The 18,805-nt window shown below is 38.2% G+C and overlaps 2 protein-coding genes across 3 annotated transcripts; one reads left to right on the forward strand and one right to left on the reverse strand.

The window, feature by feature from the left end:
* Positions 1-1,211: 1,211 nt before the first annotated feature.
* On the reverse strand, positions 1,212-13,351 carry LOC113156668 (integrin alpha-M-like). Its single transcript, XM_026351912.1, has 30 exons — positions 13,025-13,351; positions 11,414-11,516; positions 11,197-11,294; positions 10,949-11,019; positions 10,756-10,870; positions 10,178-10,305; positions 9,903-10,045; positions 9,454-9,604; positions 8,902-9,052; positions 8,645-8,718; positions 8,093-8,222; positions 7,190-7,326; positions 6,973-7,119; positions 6,669-6,881; positions 6,422-6,555; positions 6,103-6,242; positions 5,874-6,025; positions 5,576-5,701; positions 5,386-5,459; positions 4,796-4,937; positions 4,583-4,681; positions 4,403-4,482; positions 4,237-4,323; positions 3,695-3,764; positions 3,503-3,601; positions 3,264-3,344; positions 2,659-2,769; positions 2,352-2,465; positions 2,162-2,272; positions 1,212-2,041 (listed from the first exon to the last, which is right to left on the reverse strand). The coding sequence occupies exons 1-30, from the start codon at positions 13,059-13,061 to the stop codon at positions 1,943-1,945; spliced, it is 3,417 nt and encodes a 1,138-aa protein (XP_026207697.1). The 5' UTR covers positions 13,062-13,351; the 3' UTR covers positions 1,212-1,942.
* Positions 13,352-14,271: 920 nt separating this feature from the next.
* Positions 14,272-18,788, forward strand: aldoab (aldolase a, fructose-bisphosphate, b). 2 transcript variants are annotated; one of them, XM_026351916.1, is made up of 8 exons: positions 14,272-14,501; positions 14,904-15,035; positions 16,211-16,329; positions 16,587-16,853; positions 16,955-17,115; positions 17,656-17,914; positions 18,055-18,254; positions 18,359-18,788. In XM_026351916.1, the coding sequence occupies exons 3-8, from the start codon at positions 16,218-16,220 to the stop codon at positions 18,449-18,451; spliced, it is 1,092 nt and encodes a 363-aa protein (XP_026207701.1). In that variant the 5' UTR covers positions 14,272-14,501; positions 14,904-15,035; positions 16,211-16,217; the 3' UTR covers positions 18,452-18,788. The 2 variants fall into 2 exon arrangements, with proteins under 2 accessions (XP_026207701.1, XP_026207702.1); XM_026351917.1 differs by lacking the exon at positions 14,272-14,501 and having other exon boundaries at positions 14,887-15,035.
* Positions 18,789-18,805: the final 17 nt, after the last annotated feature.

Here is an 18,805-nt window from a genome sequence, read left to right on the forward strand (position 1 = left end):
ATGTCATGGGCACTTATGAAAAATAATGAACAGTCATGTTGTAGGTAACAGTGGCATTGTCTCTAGAAAAACATGGTCCTGGATGGTGAGTATCCACAAAAATGGGAACTACACCTGCGGAGGAACCGTCATCACTGATAACTTAGTCCTCACTGCTGCCCAGTGCTTCTCTGAGTAAGTCTAAACATCCTTCGTGCTGACTGGTTGTTGATGAAGACGTGGATATGTATTTCTAAGGTTGCCTTTGTCTCTCCTAATCCTCCCTACAGCCCCAATCCAAATGAGTGGAGTGTGTTTTTTGGTCAGCGACACGTAAATGGCTCTGAAGAGTTTGCAATGTCTTTGGCTGTTGTGAACATTACAATGAGCAACATGACCAGCTCCAATATTGCACTGGTGCAACTGGCTCAGTCAGACAGCTACAAAGATTATATCCAGCCAGTGTGTGTGGACTTTAATAACGACAGATACTTCCCCATTGGAAGTCGATGCTGGATGCTGGGCTGGGGTAAGGGCAGCAGGAGTAATGTTTTATTAAGCTTTTTTCTTTGTTTTGTGGAATATAATCACATGTATTAATGTTTAGTTTGTTTTGTTTTTTTGAATGTGCTGATAAAGATGGTTCAAGTCTGCAAAACCTTGAAATTCAAGTGGTCAGTTGCGGGAATATTTCTCATTTGGAAAGCATTTGCACTAATACCATAGACCTTCAACAGTAAAAGAAAATATTCTCCATCCACCAGTGTTTCTGAAAGCTGTTTTCCTTGGTAAGATAATGAATTCTTCTGTTTTTAAATGCACAGGGGGATCAGGGCAGCCCAGTGCTGTGCAAGTCAGACTCATCTTGGTTCCAGGTAGCTATTGTTTCTATCAATGAAAACCAATCAGTCCTTGCAGATGTTCAGGTCTTTGCAAAAACTTCAAGATTCAGATCGTTCATAAAGACGACAGTTGGCAACTTGCCAAATCCGGCAGCAGCTGCAAAAGGAAACGCACCAGATTTGTCACTTCCTTTGCTGCTTTCTTTTGCTGTGCCCATTACGTCCCTGTTCCTGTTGTCAAGATGTTGAGTCTGTTGTCACTGGGGTGATTGTTCATTATTGCACTTAAAAGCCACTGGCTAACAGCTCTGACATTTATTCATAAGCCCATATCTATTGTATACTCAGGTAACATTGCTAAAATGATTTCACCACAAAGCCCAGCTAAGGTATTTTACTGCCATTTTATTGCACAGAAAATCTATTTTTAAATGTGTTTCACTGAATCCAGGTGGATACATTTTTAAACAGTATTATAGATGCTTGTTTTTTTAAAAATGTGTTACTTAAATCTTCTAAACATGACACATGACATTAAATGTCACGTATGTCATATAATAAATGTTTGAAAAAGCAATAAGCACTGGCTTTTTTCTAACCAAATTCAAAATGGAGCAACATTATATATTACATCATTTATTTCTAAACAAATTGGTTCATATTTTCAATAGCAGTTTTAAGTAAGCAGCACATATACACACACCACGTTTTAGCAGATTTACAGGAAAAAAAGAGAAAGAAATAAAAAATGAAACTGTACTGATTTTGTTTTTCACCTGACTGAAACTGTTAAAGTACAAGTGCAAAAGTATTGAAGTGTTAGTATTAAAATAAGCAAAATATTTTAAAATGTAATTTAATAAAGGCTCATCATCAGGATCACGTAGGCTGTATGAACCCACTCCCCACATAGTGAACATTTACCCTTCACTATCACTATTATATTACAGGCTGACAACCTCTATTAAAATAAATAATGAGTGAGGAATTTCACCCACAAATAAGCTCTCAATGCTTTTTTTAAATGTTGAATTAAAAGTGGAGTACTGGTACAGATTAACCTTAAAATTAAGTGATAATTATACAGATATTAACAGCTACTGACACAACGGATTTCATGCTTATTCTGGTGCAGGAGCACCTCCATCAGCCCCTGGATCTGCTCCTTCTCCTGCTTCCTGATTAATCATCTCCTTGTATTTACTCTTGAAAAAACCAGCCTGAGAGTAAAAAACAAAAAACGCTATATGAAGACACATCAATCCTGCTGTAGATAAGATAACTGCTGAATGTTAGAAAATGAAAATAAGTGAATTCAGCGCAGAAAGCTTTAGTCTCACCTTATAAAGACCTGCAGTGAGTAAAACCAGTAGAGCCAACCCTCCCAGAGACCCTCCGACAATCTCCTTGGTGAAGTCTGGTTCAGGATACACTTCTACCTCTGCCTCAATCTGAGAGGTAACACGATTGAATGTAGATCAAATTCACACTCATTTAAAACACAAATAAGAGAATGAGATGTGTAATCACCTTTCGAATAGGAGGGTTGGTATTAGACCCTGTTGAAAAGTAGATGTACTGGTTTTTGTCATACTCCAGACTGGCTGTGCTGGTCAAGAGGAATTTGGCAGAATGAAGTCCAATCTGTTTAGAAACAAAAGCTTGATTTAATCTTTTGTGATGTTAAACTCTTATTTCTGAAACTCTAACATTTATTATTATTGTTATCACATTAATCAAAACCAGTTGTAATCACATAATTCCAAATCCAGCACTTCAAATGTATAAAACATAAACCCTTGAATTCGTGAACCACAATCATCATTTAATTAGTTACCTGCTCGATCCACCCTGAACTGAGGTTGGCAGATATTATGTACTGTTTCTTCTCCCCTCGTCCTATAAATCCAGTGCACTTGAACACTGCGCACCTGGCTACAGAGCAGCCCTGTTGGTGAGTTAAATAAGAAATAAAGAAGTAAGCAAACAAAGCTGTAATCCATTTACACGTACAACTCTAAATATCCACATATCCAAATATAAGACAAAGCCCATTTCAAGCCAAGTGCCGACGTTTTCTAAAATACAATAAAAACACAAATATAGGGACTCATCTGACCACAAAACTTGTTTCAGCTGCCTTTCATACAATTTCTTACAAGCTTGCTCCCAGAATTCGTGTATCGCTTCCTTCTTGAGTAATAAAATTTTTCTCAGCTGTCACAAGTTTGCAGTCAAAAACAAGTTGTGGCCTTGGTGGATATTTCATTTAATCCTATTCATGGAACCTTCACCTGGAATCATCCACAATGATGTTGAATATTTTCTAAATGTTATTTCTTTGTACATTTGTCAGATAAATAAATAAAAGGTCAGTTTCGTCTTTTTGTGTATTTTAGAATAAGTCTCAGCTTCTCTGGATAACTGTATAGACATTCTTACCACCGACTTATTTTTCTTTATCTCAGTAACAAAATCTTTGAGAGCAGGTTCTTCATCCTTGTCCCTTCGGCAGCCTGGAATCTGAAATAGAGCAGATTCATGTCAGACAGAGATTCAGACAGAGAGACAGACAGAAAGATGTGGTCCATATATATGGTGGATATGACCAGCCATCCTTGAGGCTGTAGTTGCATTAAAATAAGAACAGTTTCAGGTTTGGTTGTTTCATCATTCGTTACCTGTAAATTATTTGAATCCACCCAAATGTCTTTATCACCCAGCTTTACTGGCACCCTGATCACAACAGTACAATTCAGCGCTCTGATATCATTTATAACCTAACGGAAGGAAAAAGAGACAAGGAGAGTACTGAAGGGGCTGAGCATGTGTTATGGCCTGAATCGAGGTGAAGAACTGCTGTGATATCTTACCCCAAGTGTTTGTTGGAATGGTTTCTGCAAATTATTCTTTCCGAAAGTGAAATTGTTGTAGCTGAGGGAACTGATATTGAAAACAGACATGTTTGATATTTGATTAAGATCATACAGACATGGACAAAATGATTGGCATCCTTATCTTAAAGCAGTACTTCTCAATTATTATTATTTGTTTATCTCATTATCTCCGTCTCTGTCCGCCTTTCATTCATGGTGTCTCTTGAGGGTTTGTTCACTACACTTCAAACCTCCTGCTCCATAGTTGGTGCAATAACACCATAGAGCTAATACTCTCTGCGCACACTATGAGAATGAGAGCACCACTGCCATCTACTGTGCTGGATGTGCAATTACACTTTATTCTAGTACGTCCAAAAAGCAAGTTTCCTGGGGTCACGCACGTAACACAACTCAAAAGAAATGTCTGATTTTTTTTTTGTTAGTATATTATTAAGTTATTTCAGTGACCTTTGTGGGTGTTTTTCAGCTTCAGTTTTACTTTTCATACTAATTGTTTCACATAGACCAATACAAACCTTTCAAATGTAAAGAATATGCTGTATTTTACGTCAATCTCTCTCTTTTTATAGAGTTCGCTTGAACTGGAGTGATCCGTATTCCCACTAAAAGGAAGAAGTGACATTAATTGTTGTCTTAGTTGTTATTAAATGTTGCGTTTATGGCCAGGTAACTGAACAGTACCTGGTGGCATTTGCAGTGACAAAAATCCTCCTGTTGAGCTGACCGTCATTATCAATTCCATAAGAGACTACGAAAAAAGCCTAAAATAAAATGAATGAGACACATTACATTTTCTCTGCATTATACAGGACTGTCTTTAGAGCCTGCAGCTGAGAGAAAGATGCTTCTGTACAGTCAAACCTTAGCGCCGCTCTTGAAAATAGGCCTGTCGACAGTGCATTCTGTCTTTCCTCTTGATAAGCCATTTTCACTGTCCAAGGAATTGCAGTCAATTCTTCCCTTTATAAAAAAACAAACAAACAAACAAAGTCACCCATCAACTGGAGCTGTTGTGTGATCTGAAAAATGAGCTGAGCAGAGATGAACTTGAACTGAATTGTTCTGACACCTTACCTTCAGAATTGTGAACTTCCTGTAGGAGAGCCCGGGTGGGTATGTGAGAATAACACGGCTGTTGTAGGAGTTTTCACCGCTGTTCTCCACTGAGACTGTGGCTTCCAACAGTTCATCAATACCAACCCTAACCTCTGAGGAGCTGACACAGGATGAGAAGAAGAGAAATGTGTAGGAATTCACGTAGCACACTAACACCTACATCTATGCCTATCTGCAGACCAACACTGTCATGGTGCCAGAATCAGATTATAAGTTCATGTAATGTTTAAGTTGACCACAAATACCTCTACGTAGTCTGTACCAGACGGTTCATTGTGAAGTGGTGAACTCACAAATCACTTAACAGATTAACATCATCATTTCCGCTAGGATGACTAAAAATATTGTACATGAGAATTGAGGTTGAACAATTGTCCAGACAGTATCACGCTAAATGAAAGAATAGCAAATAAGATATACATACGTGGTTTGATATGTTATTGATACTGATATCATTCTTATACATATGCAAACCATTTGTACTTTCAGAAAAGATGAAAGATAAAAGAGAACAACAAACACAGCTCATGCTTCACTTTGTAATTCACCTGGTGAAGTTGAAATCCAACTTTATGTTGTCCACACACTTTCCATCAGTGCCGCAGTTGATCTCAAAGCCTAACTGTAGAAGAGAGGGTGAAGTAAACTGTTTGGTAGGAGATTATTTGCAACTTCTCGCTATTTGTGTGAATAATTACAGCAGCAGGTTAAAACTTAGTGTCTCTAAAGGTCACTTACAGGATGAAAGGTTAAAGTTTGAGCCCGCTGGTCCAGACTTGGTTTGAGGTTTGTACTAGAGGGCACTCCATCAAAAGTGAATTTGAGCTCATTGATAAGTTCATTGAGAGCATCCTCTGGACAAGCCTGTAACAGAGCACAATTACAAAAATACTTTTTGTTAAGTTTAAAGAGAGTTGGCTGCAATTCAACATCTAATTAAAAAACAGCAAGAGCATCAATAATGGGAGTTTTTGTTGTTGTTGTTTTGTAGGGTCAAACTGTGTGTGTGTGTTGTTGGAAGATTTGAACAACTCACGTCAATAGAGAACTTCACGTCGAGGCAGTTTTGCCCTATGGAAATCGTTGTCGAGCCACTCGACTGTCGTTGTTTTTCAGAGATGTAAGCTCTGTTGTTTGGGACCTTGCGAGTGGCATCCAGTGTTAAAGTATAATTAATCTTTGCTTGAGCTGGAATAAATAAATTCATAAGTTAGTCGTGTACACACATTTATATATAATAGAAGAACAATTGAAAAATAAGAAACCTGTATTTGTTTTAGAGGAGGTCATGGTAAAGCAGATTGTAGCTGTGTTCACCAATGGTTTTGAACAATCATCATTTTGAGTGGGGATTTGGGTTGGATTGAATGACACCGAAGCTTCGATCATTACTATAGGCTTTGATCTGGACAGAGCAGAGAAATACATGTGAACAACATTTTGGGTTTGTAATTTATAAAACTCTCTTATACCATCCATAAACATAATCTGTCCCAGATTTTGATATTGTCTTAACATTTGATTTGATCTACACACAGCAAAGGTAAACTTGTGATTGTATGATAGCGGTATCTTGAAATTTACCTGAGTAAGACAACTGTACCCTTTGAACCCACGGCTAAATCAGGAAGTTTATCCCCACTGCGGTCAAAAGACGACTGACTGATCGACATGCCAAAGAACTTCAGTCCTGACTGGACTTCAGAACCAGCAATTCTCTATGCAGACAAAAGTGTTTTAGTTAACCATATTGAAAATTGTATAAATGTACAATAGAGTGGGAAAAAATCCAAAGGGCGTTAAATCTTCCTCTGTTGTTCTTTGATCTCACCTGTGAGTAAGTAGGATTTATCCTTCCTGCCTCGCCATTGAATATATAGATGCTGCCTTGACCATCATTTTCCAAAGGTGCTCCAACTGCCAGATCACTGAGCTTATCTAGGTTAAGATCAGGCAGCACAGCTAGAGAAGATCCAAATCTTCCTTGGGCAAATGCGCCCCCTCTCAGTACTAGTGGACTAAAATCTAAATTACACTCGACATTCTGAAAAAAAGGGATAACAATCAATGTTTGAGTGTTCATTGAAGAAAAACTAATAATTCCTCTAATAGCCCTGGATAAAACTGTCATTTACCAAATTAGTTAGAGTGCAAACGTAAACTCTTCCCTCTCTGTCAGACTCCTTGTACATAGGGGCAGATATGAGGATTAGGTCGGTGTACTGGTCCTCATCCAGATTCATGGCACAAACCTCTGCTCCAAAATATTCACCACTCTGAAACTGTGCAAGCAACAAGTCATCAGCACATAAAGGAGGAAAACAACAAAATATATCTGAATTGTAAACACACCTGCCATGGAAAGGGATCAATCTTTTGCAAGAACCTGTTTCGGTAAACTGTTATCACAGCTCCCATGTGCCGAAACCTTGGGGCACCAGTAATTGTCAATGGGCCCTCAACAGTTGTGGCAACTGTCATAGAGTAACCTAGAATTAAAGAGTCAAAGGTTTAGCCACTTTTTAACTGTAACCATTTTACAGAAGGAACAGGGTAAGGAAGAGTGTATATGTTAAAATAAATTATACATTTTATGTCTCTGAACAACAGAGAAAAGGTCACTCTAGGATAACGCCTATTCTATCAACAAGGCTGTTGCTGCAAAATATTGGTTTCCTGTCTTGAGTTCCTGTATGTTTGATAAGGAAGTGTCTTCATATGTTACATGAACATTTCTTAAATCAATGTAAAGAAGTGAATTTCATGCATGAAACATCCTATCTGACTCCCTAAGATAAAAGTCTGGTACACCATCTCACAAGGGGAAAGGTATGCTTCACAATAATCACTTTAGGTTATAGAGAGAGACAAGGCAACATAAAAGGATAACTCTCTGTACTATTATTCTGACAATTTGGATCTTCTGTCATGACACCATTAACCACTGAAATGTCTACTTAAGCTGACTTCTTGAATTTTCTGACAGCTTATTGGCTTCTGCACAACTAAGGGGCTTTACAAGCATATATTAAAGCTTTAAATTAATCTTTTTGAGATGAAACTGTATATTTTTTGTGGAAAAATACAGTACTTTTTGGTGTTTTATGTGTGGCATAAAACCTTTTTTTCTTATTCTAAATTAAATCTAAATTCTGCATGTTTGTATGTATATCATTTCAATAGAAGGGAGGTAAGGTTGCAGTAGGGCAGTACATATGCAAAACACATGTGTATGTCTGAGTTAGTTTTTCTTACCCAGATAACTGTCAGGATCAATTTTTCCAGGCTCAAATGAGCTCATTGTGTTTGTGTTTGTGTTTGTGTTTGTGTATAGCAAGTAGCCTCCTTTCCATTCATTGGCACCAACAATGCCCAACTGAATTCCCTGCAAGTCAGAAAGAAATGTAAACATGTGTTTGCTACTAAACATCAGCTAACAAAAGAACTTAACACTTGCTAAATTCAAAATCTAATTTTTTAACTATACAACTTCTTTTTTTGCATTTTGCAAATGATGGATTATACTGATGACAAATGAGTTTACGTTTATAAGACAATGCTAAGTTGAAGTGCCAGTTTGGCTCATGGTTTTATAGCTTATTTTATTCTCGACAGATCCTAAAAAACCTCAGTGCTGTTACATTTTTACAGTTTGATTACAGTTTGAACACTTTTAAAATAAAAATCTTAAATAGATTCTTAAACTGGCCTCTTAAATCAATTTCCAACGTGTGGGGAAGTGTTTGCATATGTTCACTTTGCTTAAAAGATGATAACTGTACAGTGCAGTGACTTTCTAGTAATTACCCCAAGCACATAAGCAGCACTAAATCCCTCTTGAGCCATTTCCATTTTCAGTGACTCTCCGCTGGTTTGAGTTCCTGTAACAGAAAAGTAAATTAGCACAATAATGTTGATTTCCACATTCCATTCATTTACACGGTAGATTTACAGCAAAGCATATTCAATAAAAATAAATCCTAATTTTTTTTTGAAACTTTGAAACATTATATACTCTTTGTAACTATGTCTGCAGTGTTATTAAGTTAAATATACAACTATACCTTCGATAGAGAAGATTTTGGTCGCCAAACTCTGCTTTATTTTTTCAAGTGCATCAAAGCTCGCCACTCGAAACACATGCTCTTGACTGGGAGATGATGCAATGGTATCCAGTTCATATTTTGCACCAGGATTGAGAAAAGCATTCCCAACCTGGGAAAAAAGCATTTGAGATGTTGTATAATTTAATTAATTCACTGCTTAAGTTCTACAGAGCAATGCAGATGTAAAATCCAAGAGATGTCAGAAAACAGAACATAACACAAACATATCAGACTATACAAAAAGTAGTAACAACACTACTTCTTCCTGATCAGACAGAACCAACATCAGTTTAGATCAGCATTAGTAAACTTTATAGCTTGAAAACACATGAAACATAATGAAAAGCTCTACGAGTGGATAACAGTGATTGATATTTTTGATTGATTTTGCTTTTTGCATATATGGTAATGGCGATGTCACCTCTACCAACTCAGCCTCTTTCTGAAATGTTTTTGTGTTTTGTGCCTACAGGTCGCAGGAAAAACACTGAGTGAAACTGAAGAACTTACTCCAATAGCAAACCGCACAATGTTTTTCGCCTCAGCTGTAGCTGCTGCAGATGGCAACTGATTTCGTTGGTGAGATTCTCCATCTGTGATCACTATCAAGATCTTCTTCACATTTGGTCTGGAACCTTTTGTTTGTGTGAAAACATTTTCACTGTAAACAGAAACATTAACTTTCAATGCATTTTTAACATATATTAAATGATATGCCTTAAGAAAGAAATGTCAACTTATACTAAGAGACAGTTTCCTGATAATCTGATTTAATTGCAAAACCACTGCCCTCACATGAAAGTTGGGTGTGTCTATAACTATAAAGTTCAATTGTCAAGATAAATCCTTTATTCATACACATATTGTAGTCACAGAGTCTATATATATATTAGCATCTAATTCCTGTGCAAACAAGAAGTCACCATGACATTATCATACAGCATCATAATGCCACTTACACCACTGTTCTGATGCCTGTAGCTGTGTAAGTTCCTCCATATAGCTGTCGAACAGAACCAACATTTGCCTCCCACGATCCAGAGAAAAAATCATTAAAGTAATAATGGATCTGGGTTTCGCTAGAGAATTGGGCAAGGGCAAACTGCAAAAAATAACAGAAAGGAAAATCAACTACAGTGAAATTCAATGCCACATTAATTTAAAAAAAACAAAAGTGAATTTTTTGCTGTCTGTGTTAAGTTTTAACTGAAAATGGGAACACAGTCCTCAGTACCTGTGTATCCTTGGCTGGAAATGAACGAACCACCTCTTTCACAAAAGTCTTCATTCTTTCAAAATCTTCCCAGCCTACACTGCCTGAACCATCCAGTAGAAATGCAATGTCTGCTTCAGTTCTGCACTCTGTGAAAGAGACGACTCAAAAATGAACATATTGCTCAAATATTTTCCCTTTGCGATAAACAGACCATAATACTGTCCACATATCCATAACCTTCCTTTTTAATATCCCTGTCCTAACTGTTTTACTTAACCTGCATCATTTAGGCAGCGTCATGTATCAGTAATTCCATATGATTTTATTTTGTTCAATATTAGATAAATGTTAGTTTATTTGTACTTCATGTGTAATTCTGAAAAAGAAGTGTGGTTTTGTATTAGTGTTTTTTTTTCTGTGATCGTAAATAATTATATAGTTATAATAATATATATAGTTATAATATTTATGACATAAAGAGGAAATTAATATTTCTACAAGAAAGAAAGTGTGTGTGGTGATTCTAAAACATTTTTTTCCCCATTTTTTATTATGGATACTTTTTTGACAACCGCTACATACTACATGTCTTGTACCTTTATTAGTAGAAGGCAGGGGGGGCCCAAAAGCATTAGAGAGGTCTATCTCAAAGCATACACCACTGTACATGGTGATACTTTTGCAGTCCTTCGGGATGGTTGGACCACAGGCCTGAAAAGATTGCATTCTGATTAATCTTGATGCTTTCACCAATATTAACAATGTGCTGGAAAACTGTTGATAACTCACCAGGGTTTTCTGTGTTCTGGGATCACTTGTCATTGTTAAACCAAGGGACATGTTGACTGCAAAATCTGGAACTGCATTAAAAACATTTATCAGTTAAGTTTATCTTGGTTGCACTTTGTGACCAAGGCAAAATTTGTCTGTTATTGAGTTTTACAAAATTCAAATACATAGATAACATGAATCTTTGACTGAAATATAGATTTTAATGGAGTTTTTGTCAAGACTTATAAAAATAAACCATTACCTACTTTGAATGTTAATATCTCGGCAGGAATCAGTGGAACATCTGTATATTTGCCCCCTGTTATTTGATGAATATTGTTCAAGGGGAGCACTGACAAGCAAGCTGATGAAATAAAACCAGGGACGTATGTAAGGGCACAATTCTGGAGAGCTTCCTGTAGCAGATAAATGGGAACAGCAGATTTATGTTTATTCACCACAAAAACCCAGACTCTGACTTACTCTGATTGTCTTTGTACCACCTGGTAGCCAAAACCTGCAGCATCCCTTCTAAATGTCTGCCAGGCCACAGGTTCGATGTTGAAACACAGTGCAGCCTTTAGCACTGATAAATGAAGAGGAAAACACAGAATGTGAACATAGCAACATTTAAGTAATTGCCACTAATGTTCTGTGTAAGTGTAAATGTATACGGTCTGTGTGTTGCTTTCAGTCTTGAGTGTCTCAGAGTGTTATGTTGTAGTTGAGGTCTGTCTCAGCATCTTTTTTTTTTTTTCATAAAACCACAAGGTGGTGCCAAAGTCAGAAACATGACAATTCTCCCACTTTACTACCAATTCTTATTCTGTGTAAGACTTCCTTCTATGGAGCCCTGCTGGGATTTCCTGATATTGGGTGGTTCTAATTGCATGAATAAAGCCTTCCTGTTTTTCTGTCCCTTTTTTGGACACTACATTAGACTCATCTTTGAAGCGGATTGTCTCATGCTCAACAACTTAAAAAGAGATTGTGTTAATTTTACTGATTTAATTTTTTTTTTTTTTACTTGCAGAACCTCCCTGAGATTAAGAATCCTTTAGTGTCCTGATCAAGACAGGCAGCAACATCAAACAACATAAGTAACGTGAACAGCAAACATTAAAAGTAGATCTATCCAAACCTCTCATCAACACCTGGCAACTGAATATTAATGGTTAATGGATTTTGGTATACTTTACATTTCTAAATGACACTTTGTATTTTTTTACTGAAGTTCGTTGTTACTAAAAACCTTTAATAAGACAATTATTTTTTTAAGCTTCTGCTTTTCACCAGGGTTCGGCTACTGCAGTCAGAAAGACACAGACTGTATCACAGATTTTACTAATTTAACTTTATTTATTCAGCTTTCTTAACATTTACTGTTGATTAACTACTCGCTGTAGTTTGACACGTCAATGATAACAAGTCAATAAATATATATAATCAATTTAACTAAATGACAAAAAGAATCAAAAACCACATAGACACCACCAGGAAGTCTGTAACTATCAGACTATCTTGTCTGTAACTATCTAAGAGGTGAGAGAGATAAGTAGGATGTTTTGTGATAATTCTAAGATGTTAACTGTCAAAAGGCAGGTAATATCTGACTCAGGTTGTATATGTTTACTTTTAATTCTAACATTAATCTATGGTGTCGCTATGTTTTCTTCTACAAACCTGTACAAATAAATGGGGAGGTTAAGTTAATAACATTGATCAGCCACAACATTAATACCATCTGGCAGGAGCATTGAAAAAAAATATTTCTACCACATACATGAAATGAAATTAAACCACAGTGTCAAAACCACCACATGCCCAGTTTGGTTCAGTGTAGTGAGACACTTCTGTTAAGTATTATTAAGCTATAGTAGTATAATTTTTTATTATTTATTTATTTATTTTGGCATTTCAGCAATGCAGTGGATGGTCTACAGCAACATCAACTCCTGATTGAATGATATGTAACATTAAGACTAATGTAATTATTATGCTTTCAGTGTCTGAACATGCATACAGCTGATAAATATAATTAAATATAGAAAATAAATATAAGACTGAAGCAGGAAAGATTCAAAGATGACTTACCTGACAGGAATAACGCAGCAGTAATTATCCAGTCCATTATGTTACTCACATGAAATTATTAATAAGAATTCCTGCAGGTAAGAATGTCTACTAATGTCAAAGAAGGGAAATGTTGAAACCAAAATGCAGAAATCATGAGTAACTGCTCAGACCAAGGCAGCAGGAACTGGTACGTAGGAGGAGTTACAATCTTGACAAACACTTTCTGTTTTATAAACTATGAAAATACAATATGCTCTCATTGATATTGTTTAAATTTACATTTCAATATATATATTTTTTTTATTTTGGAATGGTATGTCTAAAAATTGAGAAGTTATTTGCAACCCACACTGATGTAACAGATAGTGGTGTATCTGATAACTCAAGTAGTTAACAAAATAAAGTAACACCCAACTCTTTAGTGATCATTATGTCTCTGGTCAGCCAGTCACTGTTGTAAGATGTATCATACAAATCATTTTGAATTAAAGATAGTACCTTTAACAATAGGACCTATGCTAATTCAGCAGCAGAGTACAGTATAACTTGCTTTTCTTTAAATATTTAAGTTGCCGTCTCTTTTTTTCGTCCTGATTCGTCAGAGGGAGAGTAACATCAATTTTAATTAGCAATTTAAATTGATTAAAATTCATAGATATTTGACATTTTTCCTAATTTGGTCAAGCCTTGCCAGAGGTAGATTAACATTTACCAAACCACAGTTAACATAAGCTATTAAAAATAAAACAACTAAAAATAAAAGGGCCTAATTCTGCTTTTTTCTTTTTTACTTCCTCTAGCACTGTCTCGTTGCATCTGTGAGTCAGAAAACATGATGCTTGTGCAAGATTTGTATGAGATATAGTCACATAGGCTGCTAGCCCATTTTATCTTATGTTGTTGGAGTTGTAGAAGCTGAGAAGTTAATGTGAATTAGCTATGGATGTGAAACCCCCGTGTTGAAATACTGAAATGATGATGCCATGGGAACTTGTGAATAATAAGAGTAGTCTGCCTTATAAGGAGCTTACTGTTCTCACGCTGTGTGAGACTCCTCCAAAAACATTGTGAAAAAATGTCAGTGGTGTGACATCTGGCTTCACCAGATAACAAACCAATGCTTTTTTTTGCCTCTTTGTCACAACTCTACATGTCGACTCATTTGAGCCACAGTCTCTGTTCAGGAAGTGAATGTCAGAAGTGTCTGTCTTTTGATGGTGTTGTTCACAGCTGATGAAGTGTCTCTATGTTGTTGCAGCAACACAGAGATGGTTGCTGCTTTCAAATGTGTGGCTTGCCATTTCAAGTAATTCTTCTGAGCGAGGAAAACCAACAGCTGTAAAGTACCGAACAACTTGACGATGTGCTTGTGCAACCTTTGCAAGTTCACCACTTGACCTGTTTTCTGGCAAGCAAGGACGATGAAGAAAGGTCATGAAAAGGTTGAGGATCAGTGATCTGTGTTGCTGTATCTGGATTGGATTTCTAAGGGCAGGTTAGCAATGTTGTCACATGCCCTCTAAGCCTCTGTGTGAGCATGTGTGTGCACTATTAGTACATACTCCATATAACCCAAACTTATCTTCCTCCACACACCCTTTAAAATGACCTCTGCGTGCTGAGATGCTCAGTTGAGACATTAAATTGTCATGTAACTATGCCTGAATACATGTCCTTGCTCACTGCAACATAGTCATAAAAATGCCTTAAATAAAAAAGGACAGGTTGTAGGCATGTGCATGTATAATTCTGTCTAAGGATGATGTGGAGAACAGTGTCTGACTCTTCAGTCAAACAGTCCTAGCCCTTTCACTGGCGGCTCACCACCATGTTACTCCAGTCCCAGTCTGTCTGAATGTCACAAGCCATCTCTGGTTGCATCCTGTTCTTTTTATAGCATAGCAGTTGAAATGTGAGGGGTCACAATGGGAGGATAAATACAAGGGCCAGCAGGCTGAAGGGGTGTCGCAGACGAAGGCCAGATCTTCTCCCTCCCTCTTCTCTCAGCTCTCCTCCTAAACTCAAAAAGGTAAAAGAACAAAAGATTTGCTTACTTTAATTGACCTTTTTTTTTTTTTTTTGCTATGCAGTAAACATTTTGTTCATTCAGGCTTTAAGAACAAACGTGTAATATAATGTTTCACCTGTTTCTCTGCTCAAGCAAATTTGTGGTTTCTGTGGCAGCCATGTGTGTCTATATGGCTACATGAATATCGCCTTTAACCCACAGCTATGCCTTCTTGATCAGTCTGCACGAGTACCTAACCCACACACAGGTGTCCCATGGCTTAAAAATCTACTGACACTGTGTTTTCAGTAAAACTTTCTCTAATGACTAATGAATTGCTGTGCTTGCCCTCAAGCTCATACACTGCACTCTCCCTCATTACTTAGCATTTTTAAATATAGTGCATCATTGGTTTTGATTGCATTGTTTGCAAAGTGTCAGTGGTAACTCACTAGTGTTGCTCACTCGCCTTACACTTTTTCACTACGCTTTTATTTAAAACTGTCTTCATTTGTGTGTGTGGTGGGGGGAGGTGTGAAAGTGCACAATTGTCTTTTCTGAGTTGCCTTCTCGCTGAGCCCTAGTGCTTTGCAGTAATGCAGTGTATATTTAGGCCAGTCTATTGATAGTAGAGGCACGGGCATGTGGAGAGGTGGTGGGGCAGCAGAGCAGGGAGGAATGGAAGGAAAGGGGAACAGAAAGGTCAGGGATAAGAGGCTAGAAAACGGAATAGGTCAGTCACATGCTTGTCGTGATCTCTAAAGGGTGGTCAGATACGTGAAGGGTTGGATAGCTCTCTGACACTAGATCCCCTGTGTTGCGGCATATTGTGCCTGGGGAATAGCATGTGATCCCCACAGATAAAGTGCCTTAATTACTGCAGCTGCAACAACTGTAGCCACACAGATGGGACACCAGCGGATCCTTTAAGCAACGAACAGACAGGAAAATGTTAAACCATGTAGACAGGTTTTTGTTTTACCACTTCCTTCACAGTTAACCTAGTTAGTAAGCTAGTTTTGTTTCTCATGTATTGTAAAAAAGAACCACAAACCCAAATGTCGAACACTGCATCTTAAAATTAGCTGAACTTTTACCCTTCTGTCTCTGTGAAATTTTAACCCTGTGCCTTCCCAATTATCTAAGCAAATATTGGCTTCTTATCTAATAATATGTCTTATTGTCCTCTGATTCAGTGACAGGATGCCTCACGCATATCCCTTCCTCACGCCTGAGCAGAAGAAGGAGCTCAGTGATATTGCTCAAAAGATTGTTGCTCCTGGCAAGGGAATCCTCGCCGCAGATGAGTCCACTGGTAAAGGAAATGAATTAACCTTTTATAAATTACATTAGTTGGTAATGTAATGCCAGTCATTGGAAAGGCAAGCTTTGTTACATCCATAAAGTACCACAAGAACACCATTAGGTCATTATGATAGGTTCAAATGTACATTTCTAATATCTAAACTGAAAATTCCCTACAAACATTTGCAAATGCACACACAAACACACCATTGCAGTGTAGCAATCAATCCGCTTTTTAACTATCTTCTCTGTTTTTACACCCTCTAGGGAGTGTGGCCAAGCGCTTTCAGAGCATCAATGCTGAGAACACTGAAGAGAACAGGAGGCTGTACCGGCAACTCCTCTTCACTGCTGACGACCGCATCGCCCCTTGCATTGGTGGCGTTATCCTCTTCCATGAGACCATGTACCAAAAGACTGACGATGGCAAGCCCTTCCCCCAGTACCTCAAGGAAAGGAACATGGTTGTAGGAATCAAGGTCGACAAAGGTGTTGTCCCCCTGGCCGGAACCAACGGCGAGACAACCACCCAGGGTGAGTGGAAATCATATTAAGACACAAAGAAAAGAAATGCATCAACATTTTGGCAATGGCTTTGTCCAACTGATCCAGTGTGTCCTCTCTCTCTTTCACAGGTCTCGATGGACTGTATGAGCGCTGTGCCCAGTACAAAAAGGATGGTGCTGACTTTGCCAAGTGGCGCTGCGTGCTGAAGATCACCCCCACCACTCCCTCACGCCTGGCCATCATTGAGAATGCCAATGTGCTGGCCCGCTATGCTAGCATCTGCCAGATGGTAAGTCACTACAGATCCTGAAGTCCCTATTAACATGCTTTAACATTCATCATTTTACAAGCTCCATGGCAAGGGCAGATCAATGTTTGCAAGCTGGTAGAAAAACGTGCCACAGAGGCGGTCATTAAAATATCCACTAAATCCTATTAAATGATTCTTTGGCTGTCTCAGAAGCTACAGTGCAGTATGCCATCTGTAATTACCATGACTTGGAAAAAAAGCACCATCAGTACTAGTACTCACAAACTGACAAATGCTAGTGTGGGCTTGAGATGTACACTTTTAGACTTTGCCCCAGATACGAGTGCGTGCAATCAAAAAGGAAATCATACTAGCATTCTCTATTATGGGTCTATTTGTGAGTTAACAAATGAAAGCACTGTTGTTGTTAAATTGGGTTCACAATAGTGCATAACAACAGACTTTAATTTAACAGCACTTTAATTTATAGAGTCTGTGCTGTAGCTTCTAAAAATGACAATTAAATAAAACCCCTTTAAAGGTAAACCCAACATAATACTTCTTTCATCCCTGCCTCAGCATGGCATTGTCCCCATCGTTGAGCCTGAGATTCTCCCTGACGGTGACCATGACCTGAAGCGCTGCCAGTACGTCACTGAGAAGGTTCTGGCTGCTGTGTACAAGGCCTTGTCTGACCACCATGTCTACCTGGAGGGCACCCTGCTCAAGCCCAACATGGTTACTGCAGGACACTCCTGCTCGCACAAGTACAGCAATCAGGAGATTGCCATGGCAACTGTAACAGCCCTGCGCCGCACTGTGCCCCCTGCGGTTCCTGGTCAGTTGAATGCCCTAAATATTATATTGACCTGTGCACACATGCAAACTTTGAATTCTTGAACAGCCTGCCAGTTACAGTTACTCGTTAATAGTGTCTAGAGAAGTGAGTTGCTCAACTCTGGTGTTCTTCATGCACAGGCATTACCTTCCTGTCTGGTGGCCAGAGTGAGGAGGAAGCCTCTGTCAACCTGAACGCCATGAATCAGTGCCCCCTGCACAGGCCTTGGGCCCTGACCTTTTCATACGGTCGTGCTCTGCAGGCCTCTGCCCTCAAAGCCTGGGGAGGCAAGAAGGAGAATGGAAAGGCATGCCAGGAGGAGTTTGTCAAGAGAGCTCTGGTATGTATGAACATGATAAATAAAAATATTGATTTAGTGATTTATGTCGATACATAGTGTTGTTACACTGATCAGGGAACTATGAATCTTTTTCCTTCCTACAGGCTAACAACCTGGCCTGCCAGGGCAAATACGTGACCTCTGGAGCCAGTGCTGCTGGTGGGGAGTCACTCTTTGTGGCTAACCATGCTTATTAAGCGTGGACACTCGCCATCTTTCCACCTTCTTCCCACCATTCTCCTGTCACCACAGGACACCTGTGAAATTCAGCTACTGAAAAATGTCATCGTTACAGCATCTTGGTAGAAGGCAAAAGAGAAAGATGGAAAAAACGTTCCTTTGGGTTGCTGTTACAGCTAGGAGATTCTTTATGTTCTGTCTCCATTCCCTTACATTTTATTTTTAAACACCTTTTTTCAGATAAAGATTCCCACATTGTTTTTACACAACCTGAACTACGTTTTCCTTAGTTTGATTCCTCAAAACACAGTATATGATTTATAATGGTACCATGGAATAAAATATTTACCCCAATATGTTGTGTTCTTTCC

This window comes from Anabas testudineus, chromosome 19, assembly GCF_900324465.2.
Source record: "Anabas testudineus chromosome 19, fAnaTes1.2, whole genome shotgun sequence".
Taxonomy (NCBI): Eukaryota; Metazoa; Chordata; class Actinopteri; order Anabantiformes; family Anabantidae; genus Anabas; species Anabas testudineus.